Source organism: Cetorhinus maximus, chromosome 23 (assembly GCF_964194155.1).
Source record: "Cetorhinus maximus chromosome 23, sCetMax3.hap1.1, whole genome shotgun sequence".
In the NCBI taxonomy this organism is placed as follows: domain Eukaryota; kingdom Metazoa; phylum Chordata; class Chondrichthyes; order Lamniformes; family Cetorhinidae; genus Cetorhinus; species Cetorhinus maximus.
Window position 1 is genome coordinate 23,345,107 of NC_135901.1, and position 12,861 is coordinate 23,357,967.

The window sequence follows — 12,861 nt, forward strand, 5'->3', positions numbered from 1 at the left end:
ATCTGACTGTTGTGAATCTGAAAATGAGAACCATTGGATTTGTGTTACTGACTGACTTGTTTTCCATTGTTTGTCTGTCAGGTTTGCAATTCAACTTGTGTTGGAGATTGAAGCGAATCTGATTTCAAAATGAGGGCACAAAGCAGGTAAATATTAAATCCAGGAACAAATCCTGCGGAAAATGGATCACAATGTTTGGAAGGAGGTGCAGCTGAGAAGCGGAAGCTGTGAATAATGTTATTGATGATGGAGGGGAACGCATTGGGCTTCTGTTGGTCAATTCCCTTCTCTACCATTGCATTCGGACAGTTATCTCGCTGTGATAAGGTATCTGGTTCTATCATTGCTGTATGCCTCACTAGCTCAGTCAGTAGATCAAGTGCTTTTTAACCTCAGCGCTGTGGGTTTGAGGCCTACATCGGGCCCCATTGTTTTTTAAACTTCGCTGCTTCCACGGGTGAACCCCAGCTCTCCATTCCGATATGGATCATGAAAGTTAGTCTGTAGGTACAGCAAGTGACCAGGAAGGCAAATGGAATGTTGCCATTTATTGCAAGGGGATTGGAATATAACAGTAGGGAAGTTTTACTGCAGCTGCACAAGGCCTTGGTGAGACCACATCTGGAGGACTGTGTACAGTTTGGGTCTCCTTATTTGAAAAAGGGCAATTGCGTTGGAAGCAGATCAGAGAAGGTTCACTAGACTCATTCTTGGGATGAAAGGTTTATCTCATGAAGGAAGGTTGGACAGGTTGGGCCTATACCCATTAGAGGAATGAGAGGTGATCCTGAACCTTATTCACATCAAAATCAGCTAGGAGGAATATATTTCATAGGCTGGGTTTTATTTTCTTTGGAAAGCTGCTGGAATGGCTTGAGTGGGGGTGTGGCTAGCTCTGGAACACAAGTCTCCAGGACTTTGATCTGATCTGTTAATTTCAGGATGGCTTAGCTCTGTCTATCGCACACTCCTTCCACTGTTTTACAAGTAGTCCTGTGTTGTAGCTTTACCAGGTTGATTTTTGGATTACCTGGTGATAACCCTGGCCTGCTCTCCTACACTCTTCATTGAACCTGGGCTGATCCCCTGGCTTGACGATAATGGTGGAGTGAGGGATATGCTGAGTGTCCATATGAATAACATCAACCATGCTGGCCTCATCAGCCCTTTCCATTATTTCATCAAAGAGCTTAATAAACCTAGTCAAACAGAACTTGCCTCTAACCAATTCATGCTGGTTTTCATTTATTAATGCATATTTTCCAAGTGACAGCTAATCTTGTCTTAGCTTCATGTCTCTGAAATGTTTCCCACCACTATACAATTCTGCTGATGCTGATGGCTCACACTGTCTCATGTGCTCACAGTTTTGAGTTGCTAGACCTGTTCTGAATCTATCCCATTTGCCACACAACACGATGGAGAGTATCCTCAGAGTGAAGATGGGACTTTGTCTCCACAACTATGCGGTGGTCACTCCTACTGATCCTGTCATGGACAGATCCCCCTATGACAGGTAGATTGGTGAGAACAAGTTCAGGGTTTTTCACACTTGTGTGTTCCCTCACCAGCTGCCACAGGCCCAGTTTGTCCTTCAGGGCACGATCACCTGCCTGGACCTGTGAATGAGAATTGGAGTGTCTGAGGGAGGAGAAACAAAGCTGGAGGCAGTAGGTAATTAAACCTCGGAGGAACCACCGGACCCAGGTTTAAACTTATGTTCTTCCATTGTACATTGTGATGGTTTTTCAAACATCTTCAACTTGCAGTTTCCTGAGGATGAGGAAAGGCTATGATGGAACTATCCAAACACTGACATTCCTTCTCTCTTCTTCCAATTTCATACTGACACTCCTTCTACCTCCCTCCCTCTAACTTCATACAGTTAACTTCCTGCTCTCACCACGGCTCCCAACTCCTGCTCCTTCGATGCCTCCACCATTACTTATTACCTTGTTGATGTATTTTAAGTGACTGACTGCAACTGCACACTCTGAGAAGAAATTCCTGCGCACAGTGCGGAACTTTGTCTAATCATTTGACGCAACAGCAATAGGAAGCAGCAATGACTTATGGAGCACCAAAGGGCAGGGAGAGGCCAGGAGTTGTGCTGAGTGGGGTGAGGGGCTGCTGGCAATGGTACTTCATGTCGGTGGACTCGACACCCATTGTCATGGGCCAGATCTGAACTTTGAGTCATTTTGTAACTTCCCTGGTCGCGAAGGATACAGAAATCTAACGTGATGTTTAATGTTTCAGATGGGACCCCTCAATAAAGAATAACTCCTGCAATCATTATAATCAACACTCACCACCAGAAATAATATTATATATCATGCTGCATAATATATCTTACATCATTACCAACTTGGTTCACAAAAAATTGAATAGGTGGGTGGACGTAGATGGGAAATGGGTTTTGAAAAAGGATATTGAAGAAAACGATGAGCTAAAATAGAAGTGAGAAATAACAATGGAGTGAGATTAATGCAGGAACAGTAGAAACAAAACAGGAAAACAAGAAATACTGGTTATTAATATTAACTGATATTAATATTAACTGATATTAATATTAACTGGTTATTGATATTAGCAAATCTGGGAAAACAGAAACACTAGTTATTAAGATTATTGGAATAAATCTGCCTGGGAGACAATCAGCTTCAAGACATTTGATTAAAATAAATGTGTGTTATAACAAATATGAAACAACAGTAATTCCCATTTGTATGATATTCCTAGCATGTCTCGCAAGGCACAGGTCATACTGAGCCAGAGGGTCTACTGTTTTACACCCATAGGGATGTTACACAATGTATGATGACACATTTAATAGAACCGTCGATTGATGTTGGTTAAATATGTGCATTCCCATTTTTATTGTATGGAAATTATACAATAATCAAATTAGAGACAAAAACACAGACTGTCTTAATATTGGGGGTGTTAACACCCATGTGAAGTTTCTCAGAATGTTTTTATTTTGGTAAAGGTGTTATATAAATGCACGTTTTCATTGTTGTTGACTGGAGAGTGATTCCATTGCCCTTCTGAACTGGAAACTCATGGGCGCATTCACACAAGGAAGAGGATATTCACCAGCTGATTGTGGAACCAGTCACCCCATTTACTGACGCAGCAGTACAGGCACACTGGAGAGAGACCATTCAGAGTACAAAAGGATTTACTCAGCTTTCTCACCTACTTTGAAAGTTCAAAGAATTTGATACATGATCAGCACATTTATACAGGAGAGAAGTTATTCAAATGTTGTGTGTGTGGGCAGTGATCCACTTGTTCTTTCCTGGGACACCAGTGAGTTCACATGTGACTGGAGAGGTTGGATTCTGCTGTTATTGCTGTTGCTTTGGGGACTCTTGATTTTCTACCAATTCCCATTCCCCTTATTTTCAGTGGATAATGGAGGATCCATGCTGATGGGTTTCAGTATAATTTGTGTCCTAGCTTTAATATTGGACCGTTTGGCCACCCCATAACAGCAAAACAAATCAGGATAGAATAATTTGAATTGTCAATGGTGGGGCCGTTACCTAGCATTCTCTGTGGTGGAGAATGTCCTCTATTAACATCATAAGAGACCAGTGCGCAGGCGCCATGTCCAATGTTTAGCACTTGCGCAGTACAGGTGATGGCGATGGAGAGACTATTTCTCACGGATCTGCAAACGGTAAATCGATGGCGGGAAGGAGGGAGCGATGGATTCGGCAGTTGGTCGGGGAGGCTCTGTAAACATATTGTGTGAGCCGCAAATCTTGAAAAAGAACCTAACGGTCGCCCGTTAGCACTGAGCTGGACAGCAGCTGTAGGTGCGATTTCTCTCATTCACAGGCCCGGTTAACGTGGCCATCTTTATTGGGGCAACGTGAAGCAGGGCGCATGCGCGGCCGACATCTTTTTTGGGGCAACGTGATGCAGGGCGCATGCGCGGCCGACATCTTTATGGGGCAACGTGATGCAGGGCGCATGCGCGGCGGAAATCTTTACCGATCAAAGCAACAAAAGCAGAAACTGCTGGAAAAGCGCAGCAGGTCTAACAGGATCTGTGGATGCTTATCTTTATAGATAAGATGTTTTTAATGAAACAATGGGGACAACTTGTTCCATCAGGCTGCTTCACACTTTGAGTTACAATATCTCAGTGATGTGCAGAGAAGGAAAGGAAGCAACTTCTGTTCTCCTGATCCCACAAGCACAAGGGACGTCCTGCCCCTTGTGTCCAAAGGTCTGAGAGTCTGTTCAGTCACATGAAGCCACCCGGCAGAAACTCACGACCCTGAGTAGACGTAATCCTCAAATCGATAGAATGCTGACGACAACCAGGGGCAATGTGCAGCAGGGCACGTGCACGGTCAACCCTGTCCCTGTCAGCAGGAGGAGAGAATGTTGTGGATTTCTATCCTGGACTGACAGGGATGGATTTTGGAAACTCCTTTTACAGGGAGTTAGAAAGAGATTTGAAAACAGGAAATTCAAGCCAAGCACTGCATGAAAATCTGACACAATCAGTCAATTCATCAGGATCTTGAATATTATCGGCCTTTGACTGTAAGCGTTGAGTTCCATGTCATTACCACTCATTGTGTGAAATTTCTTCCTCATATTCCCCCTGTAGATCTTGTTGAAAATCTTAAATCTGTGTCCCGTAATCCTTTTACATTCAGATTATGAGAACAGATTTTCTTATCTAAACCCAGCATAAATTTATACTTTTCCATCAAATCTCTCCTCAATTTCCTTTGCTGCAAAGAGAACAAGCCCAATTTCTCCAACCTAAACTTGCAACTAAAATCCCTCATCCCTGGAACCATTCTGGTAAATCTCCTCTGCACCCTCTCAAGGACCCTCACATCCTTCATAATGTGTGGTGATCACTGGTTTGCACAGACCCAGATGTTCTGTGTTCGTGTCTGTGATGTCATCACGCACTGACAATTGCGTGGTGACATCACCCCGCTCCCCGGGTATTTCCTCAACTGGGAGATTTTTCTCTGATCCAATGCTTCTGATATGTTTCCATTTGTTGAAATTGTTTCAGAGCTGAGTATTTTTGACCATTTATCTACACTTTAGAGCATTTACTTCTATGCTCTGTTATCTGTGAGAGGTTACATGGCTCTGGGTCTGGTGTGGCTCCTTCACTGTGGATCTGAATCCATTTCCATCCATTGCTCTGTTTCACTGCTACCCTCCCTGATCACCTCTCTGCTATTGTCTAACTTCCTCTGTCTCGAATAATGGGTATATTTTAATTATGTTTATTATTTTACTGTTACTTCTGCAGAGTGTGTCTAAATGAGGCTTCCATCACTGCCCATCCCCCGACCATGTTCTGCTGGCTGACCAACTTTATCTTCCTACAGTATTTTTAAAAATTCATTAACGGGATGTGGGCTTCACTGGCTGGGACAGCATTTATTGCCCATCCCTAGTTGCCCTTGAGAAGGGGGTGGTGAGCTACCTTCTTGAACCGCTGCAGTCCATGTGGTGTAGGTACACCCACAGTGCTGTTAGGAAGGAAGTTCCAGGATTTTGACCCAGCGACAGTGAAGGAACGGCGATATATTTCCAAGTCAGGATGGTGAGTGACTTGGAGGGGAATTTCCAGGTGGTGGCGTTCCCATCTATCTGCTGCCCTTGTCCTTCTAGATGGTAGTGGTCGTGGGTTTGGAAGGTGCTGCCGAAGGAGCCTTGGTGAATTCCTGCAGTGCATCTTGTAGATGGTACACACTCCTGCCACCGTGCGTCGGTGGTGGAGGGACTGAATGTTTGTGGATGTGGTGCCAATCAAGCGGACTGCTTTGTCCTGGATGGTGTCCAGCTTCTTCAGTGTTGAGGGAGCTGCACTCATCCAGGCAAGCGTTCCATCACACTCCTGACTTGTGCCTTGTAGATGGTGGACAGGCTTTGGGAGTCAGGAGGTGAGTTATTCCTCACATGATTCCTCGTCTCTGACCTGTACTAACCTTTTGCCATTCATTTTTTTTTAATTCATTCATGGGATGTGACACCATATCAAATGTCTTCTGGAAATCTAAGTACAGTACATTCACCGAGTGAGATGGATTTGGGGGCTAGGGAGTGAAGTTTTTTGTGGGGACCGAAGACAATGGCTTCAGTCTTCCCAATATTTGAATAAAGTAAATTTCTGTTCATCCAGTACAGGATGTCAGACAAGTCAGGACGGTGTGTGAGTTGGAGGGGAACTTGGAGGTGATGGTGTTCACATACACCTGCTACCCTGGTCATTCTGAGTGGTGGGGATTGAGGGTTTGGGAGGTTCTGTCAAAGTCCTCTCTCTCTCGCTCTCCTTCCATAGAGCCCAGAGTCTTGTGTAGACTCAGATCGGGTGGCCAGTTCCCTTCCCTGAGGAACATTATTGAACCAGTTGGGTTTTTACGACAATCCAGCAGTTTTCATGGTCACTTTTCCCTGGTACCGGCCCCACAAATTACCAGATTCATTCAGCTCAATGTCACAACCTGCCTTTGTGTTTTTGTGGGTTCTCTCTCACTTCCCTTTTTTCTGTTTTAAATCAGTTTCACAGGGGATTAGAAGGGGAGGATTTGCAGCCAGGAAACTCAAACCAAACATCACATCAGGACTTGACAGAGTCGCCCAATTTGCCATAAGCTGAATATCATCGGATTTTGAACATGGAAGGAAAAAGCGCCATTCGCAGTGGGGAGAAACCATATGTGTGTTGTGTGTGTGGACGAGGCTTCAGCCAATCATCTGACCTATCGAGACACAAGCACAGTCACACTGGGGAGAAACTATGGAAATGTGGGAACTGTGGGAAGGGATTCATTTCCCCATCCAAGCTGGAAACTCACCGGCGCAGTCACACTGGGGAGAGGCCATTCATCTGCTCCATGTGTGGGAAGGGATTCACTCAGTCATCCGCTCTGTTGACACACCAGCGAGTTCACACTGGGGAGAGACCGTTCACCTGCTCTGAGTGTGGGAAGGGGTTCACTATTTCAGCCCACCTGCTGAGCCACCAGCGAGTTCACACTGAGGAGAGACCTTTCAAATGTCCAGACTGTGGAAAGTGCTATAAAAGTTCTGGGGAACTGATGCGCCATCAACGTGTTCACACTGACGAGAGACCGTTCAGGTGCTCTCACTGTGGGACTGGGTTTAGGCAATCATCTGACCTCACTGTACACCAGCGAATTCATACTGGGGAGAGACCATTCACCTGCACAGTATGTGAGAAGGGATTCGCCCGGTCATCTGACCTGCTGAAGCACCAGCGAATTCATGCTGGGGAGAGGCCATTTACCTGCCCTGAGTGTGGGAAGGGATTCACTACCTCATCCATCCTGCTGACACACCAGCGAGTTCACAACGATGAGAGACCTTTTAAATGCCCAGACTGCGGGAAGTGCTTTAAAAATTCCAGGAAACTGATGTCTCATCAACGTGTTCACACTGATATAAGGCCATTCAAGTGCTCTCACTGTGGGACTGGGTTCAGGCGATCATCTCAACTCACTGCACACCAGCGAGTTCACAATGATGAGAGACCTTTTAAATGCCTGGACTGCGGGAAGTGTTTTAAAGGTTCTGGGGACCTGATGCACCATCAACGTGTTCACACTGACGAGAGACCGTTCAGATGTACTCACTGCGAGACAGGGTTCGTGCGATCATCTCAACTCACTGTACATCAGCGAGTTCACACTGGGGAGAGGCCATTCACCTGCGCCGAGTGTGGGAAGGGATTCACTACCTCATCCCACCTGCTGAGACACCAGCGAGTTCACAAGTAATGATGGCGATTGGGTTCATCACGTTCAGGACTGAACCATCTGCTTCTGTATGTTTCTGCTGATGTTAATAAACTCCAGGTCACTTACAGGAGCTAATATTCTGGTTAAAAGTCAAATAAATTAGCTTTGTGTTAAACACACACTGTGCTGTGTCTTTTTAGTATTTCTAAGATAAGTTTGTTCCTTTTGAAGGGCTCTCCCTCTCCCCTGTCTCCCCCATCCTCACCAACAACAACTGTGAGGAGTTCATGGAGCTTCATTGTCACTAAGATTGAGACAATCCGATCAGCAGTCCCTGCTGCTTCCCTCCCTCCCACTATCCCACCGGGCCAAACTGCCTCTAAAGCTCATCCTTGTCTGGGCTTTGAACCTTTTTCCAGTTTCTCTCCCATCTCCCCTCCTGCCCTCTCAGAGCTCATCTTGTCCATGAATCCCACCTCCTGCTCCATCGACCCTATTCCCACTAAGCTGCTGATCAGCCAACTTCCCCATGTTCACTGACTATGTTAACAGTTTCTCTCTCAGGCACTGTCCCTCTCTCCTTCAAATCTGCCATCCTCACCCCCTCCTCAAAAAAACAAATCCCTGACCCCGTCATCCTTAAAAACTTTTGACCCATCTCCAGCCTCCCTTTCCTCTTCAAAGCCCTTGTTGTCACCTCCCAAATCCCTGCCTATCTTTCCCGGAACTGTATGTTTGAATCCCCCCCAATCATATTTCTGTCTCGTCCTCGACCTGTCTGCAGCCTCTGACAAGGTCGACCACATCATTCTGCACCTTCACCTCTCCCCTGTCGTCCAGCTGGGTGGGGCTGCTCTCTCCTGTCTAATCATAGCCAGAGAATCACTTGCAATGTCTTCCCTTCCCACTCACATAGTTACCTCTGGTGTCCCCGAAGGATCCAGCCTTGGCATTGATTTTCTTATCAACCTGCTCCACACAATAACAGAAGGTGAGATTTTACAGCCCCTCCTGCTGACGGGATTTTCCAGTCCCGCCAAAGTCAACGGACTTTTGAACAGCTCACCACATTTCCCGGCCCCGCCCCCATCACAACGGGGCTGTAAAATTCTGCTCATGATCTGAAAACAGTGTCAGTTATCACATTTACACTGACAGCTCCCAGCTCTACTTCACCACCACCTCTCTCAACTTCTCCGCTCTTAGTAAATTATCAGACTGTTTGTCTGATATCCAGTGGTGCATGTGCAGAAATTTCCTCCAATTAAATATTGGGAAGACTGAAGTCATTGTTTTCATTCCCTAGCTACCAACTCCATTCCTCTCCCTGGTAACTGTCTGAGACTCAAACAGACTTTTCATATGCTTGATGTCATGTTTGACCCCGAGATGAGTTTCCGACTCAGGGGTGTCTGTGTGTGTACCCTGGTGATTTTTCAGTCAAAATTATGATTTAAATCTTTTCCCAAAGACAGTGCAAACATTTCTTCAATAATCAGGCATATGAATTAAGTGATTCCTTCAGATCTTATCGAGATTTTTAGTTTAGGTTTCCCGTCTGCAAATCCCCTCTAACCCCCTGTAAATAGAGTTTACAAAAGTCATCACTGTCAGCACAGGATAGAAATTTAGAAGAGAATTCTAGTTTCTATGGAACATTTTTACCCTTTCATTCCCCCAAATCTATAAATCTCTGTCCTGCACACTCCTCTCCCTCTCTGCTCATTATTCCAGATTCAGTGTCCAGTTTCCTACTTATTCTTTTCTCCTCTCCAGATTCTCTCTCCTCCTGTCCTTAAGATGGTGACTCATGCTGTGGATCAATCCCACTCCTTCACTCTAATTCTACCAAATAATGCAGCTCACAACAAAAAACCATCTTAAATGACTTTATTAGTAATTTTCAATGTTTGGAAACATTCATCTATTCCCAATTGTGCAAAACAGAAAGTCCAGTGTTTAGTTCAGAGCTTCCTTCTCCTCAGGTCTAAGAAGCTGTGTCTCTCTGAGTTACATTTATAAAAACTCACTCATTCAGTCAGTGATCAGATCTCACTGAACTATGACACAAGCTGTGTCTGTCTGAGTTACATTTATACACACTCAGTAAATGATCGGGTCTGACTGAGCTACAACTGATAATTATATCGAGCTTTTAACATAATAAAATGTCCCAAGGAGTTTCACAGGAGCATAAGGACATATTAGATCAGATGACTAAAAGCTTGATCAAAGAGGTCGGTTATAAGGAGTGTCTTAAAGGAGGAAAGTGAAGTAGAATGGTGGAGAGGTTTAGGGAGGAAATTCCAGAGCTTAGGGTCCAGGCAGCTGAAGGCACAGCCACCAATGGTGGAGAGATTAAAATCGGGGATGGAGCAAATTGGGAAATGGTGCTCCATGTTTATTCATATTCAGTTTGTTGTTATTTTCTCCACTCTTACTGCAGATTATTTCAGTTCTCAAACCTTCAGTAACAAGTCCCAGCTCCCCAATCCTGACACTGAATTTCCTTTCTCACTACACTGTGTAATTTCCTGAAATAATTCCTGCTGTCTGTCCTGAATGAATCCATTTCACTAACAAATGTTTACATGTTTGCGTCACATAAAGGAACATAGGAACAGGCAAACACCATTCAGCCCATCAAATCTGCTCTACCATTCAATATGATCATGGCGGATTGAACACTTCAGTACCTTTTACCCACATTATCCATAGCCCTTTATGTTATTGTTAATCAGAAGTATATCAATCTCCACCTTAAACATACTCAATGACTGAGCTTCCACGGCCCTCTGGGGTAGAGAATTCCAAAGATTCACAACCTCCGAGTAAAGAAATTTCTCCTCTTATTGGTATTAAGTGGCTTCCCCCTTAATTTGAAATGGTGTTCCCTGCTTCTAGACTCCCCAACCAGAGAAAAAAACCTTACCTGCACCTACCTTGTCTATTCCTTTAAGTATTTTGTTGGTTTCAATGAGGTCACCTCTCATTCTTCAAAACTCTCGAGAATGCAGGCCCAGTTTCCCCAGTCTCTCTTCATAAGACAGTCCGCAATCCCCGGAACAAGTCTGGTGAATCCTTGTTGCACTCCCTCCACGGCAATAATATCCCTTCTATGTAGGAAGAAACTTAAGCAAGGAGTCAGGAGGGCTAAAAGGGGTCATGAAATGTCATTGGCAACCAGGATTAAGGAAAATCCCAAGGCCTTTTATACATATGTAAAAAGCAAGAGGGTAGCCAGGGAAAGGGTAGGCCCAATCAGGGACAGAGGTGGGAATCTGTGTGTGGAGCCAGAAGAAATGGGAGAGATACTAAATGAGTGCTTCTCATCGGTATTCACCAAAGAGAAGAATTTAGCAGTCAATTTGTCTAAGGAAGAATGTGTAGATAGCCTGGATCATGCTGAGATCAAAAAAGAGGAGGTGTTAGGCGTCTTGAAGAATATTAAGGTGGATAAGTCCCCAGGGCCAGATGGGATCTACCCCAGAGTACTGAGGGAGGCAAGGGATGAGATTGCTGGGGCCTTGAAAGAAATCTTTGTATCCTCACTGGCTACAGGTGAGGTCCCAAAGGACTGGAGAATGGCCAATGTTGTTCTCTTGTTTAAGAAGGGTAGCAGGGATAATCCAGGAAATTACAGGCCGGTGAGCTTTACGTCAGTGGTAGGGAAATTATTGGAGAAGATTCTTCATGACAGGATTTACTACCATTTGGAAGCAAATGGGCATATTAGTGAGAGGCAGCATGGTTTTGTGAAGGGGAGGTCGTGTCTCACTAACTTGATCGAGTTTTTCGAGGAAGTGACAAAGATGATCGACGATGGAAGGACAGTGGGTGTTATCTACATGGATTTCAGTAAGGCCTTTGACAAGGTCCCCCATGACAGACTGGTACAGAAGGTAAAGTCGCACGGGATCAGAGGTGAGCTGGCAAGATGGGTACAGAATTGGCTTGGTCATAGAAGACAGAGGGTAGCAGTGGTAGGGTGCTTTTCTGGATCGAGAGCTGTGACTAGTGGTGTTCCACAGGGATCAGTGCTGGGACCTTTGCTGTTTGTAGTATAGATAAATTATTTGCAGGAAAATGTAACTGGGCCAATTAGCAAGTTTGCAGGCGACACTAAGGTTGGAGGAGTTGCAGATAGTGAAGAGGATTGTCAAAGGATACAACGGGATATAGATCAGGTGGAGACCTGGGCAGAGAAATGGCAGATGGAGTTTAATCTGGACAAATGCGAGGTAATGCATTTTGGAAGGTCTAATACAGGTAGGAATTATACAGTAAATGGCAGAACCCTTAAGTACATCGACGGGCAGAGGGATCTGGGTGTACAGGTCCACAGGTCACTGAAAGTGGCAACGCAGGTGGATAAGGTCGTGCTTGCCTTCATCGGCAGGGGTATTGAGTATAAAAGCTGGGAAGTCATGCTGCAGCTGTATAGAACCTTGGTTAGGCCACACTTGGAATATTGCGTGCAATTCTGGTCGCCACATTACCAGAAGGATATGGATTCGTTGGAGAGGGTTCAGATGAGGTTTACCAGGATGCTGCCTCGTCTGGAGGTTATTAGCTATGAGGAGAGGTTGGAGAAACTCGGATTGTTCTCACTAGAGCGATGGAGATTGAGGGGCGACTTGATAGAAGTTTACAAAATTATGAGTGGCATGGACAGAGTAGATAGTCAGAAGCTTTTTCCTAGGGTGGAAGAGTCAATTACTAGGGGACACAGATTTAAGGTGAGAGGAGAAAACTTTAGAGGAGATGTGTGGGGCAAGTTTTTTATGCAGAGGGTAGTGAGTGTCTGGAATTCGCTGCCAGAGGAGGTGGTGGAAGCAGGTACGATAGTGGTGTTTAAGAGGCAGCTAGACAAATACATGAATAGGATGGGAATAGAAGGATACGGACCCCAGAAGTGCAAAATGTTTTAGTTTGACAGGCAATATGATCGGCGCAGGCTTGGAGGGCCGAAGAGCCTGTTCCTGTGCGGTACTTTTCTTTGTTCTTTGTATGGGGACCAAAGCTGCACACTGTACTCCAGGTGCAGTCTAACTAAGGTTCTGTACATTTGAAGCAAGACTTCACTACTCCTGTACTCAAATTC

The 12,861-nt window shown here is 45.0% G+C and overlaps 2 protein-coding genes across 2 annotated transcripts in view; both read left to right on the forward strand.

The window, feature by feature from the left end:
- Positions 1–12,861, forward strand: part of LOC144697326 (uncharacterized) — a 228,137-nt gene that overhangs the window by 156,168 nt on the left and 59,108 nt on the right. The window lies entirely within an intron of this gene.
- On the forward strand, positions 4,011–7,923 carry LOC144696995 (uncharacterized). Its single transcript, XM_078568743.1, has 2 exons — positions 4,011–4,566; positions 6,558–7,923. The coding sequence occupies exon 2, from the start codon at positions 6,675–6,677 to the stop codon at positions 7,794–7,796; it is 1,122 nt and encodes a 373-aa protein (XP_078424869.1). The 5' UTR covers positions 4,011–4,566; positions 6,558–6,674; the 3' UTR covers positions 7,797–7,923.

Bases quoted from the DNA above. Each gene is read 5' to 3' on its own strand.
- LOC144696995 (XM_078568743.1), top strand. From the start codon at position 6,675: ATGGAAGGAAAAAGCGCCATTCGCAGTGGGGAGAAACCATATGTGTGT.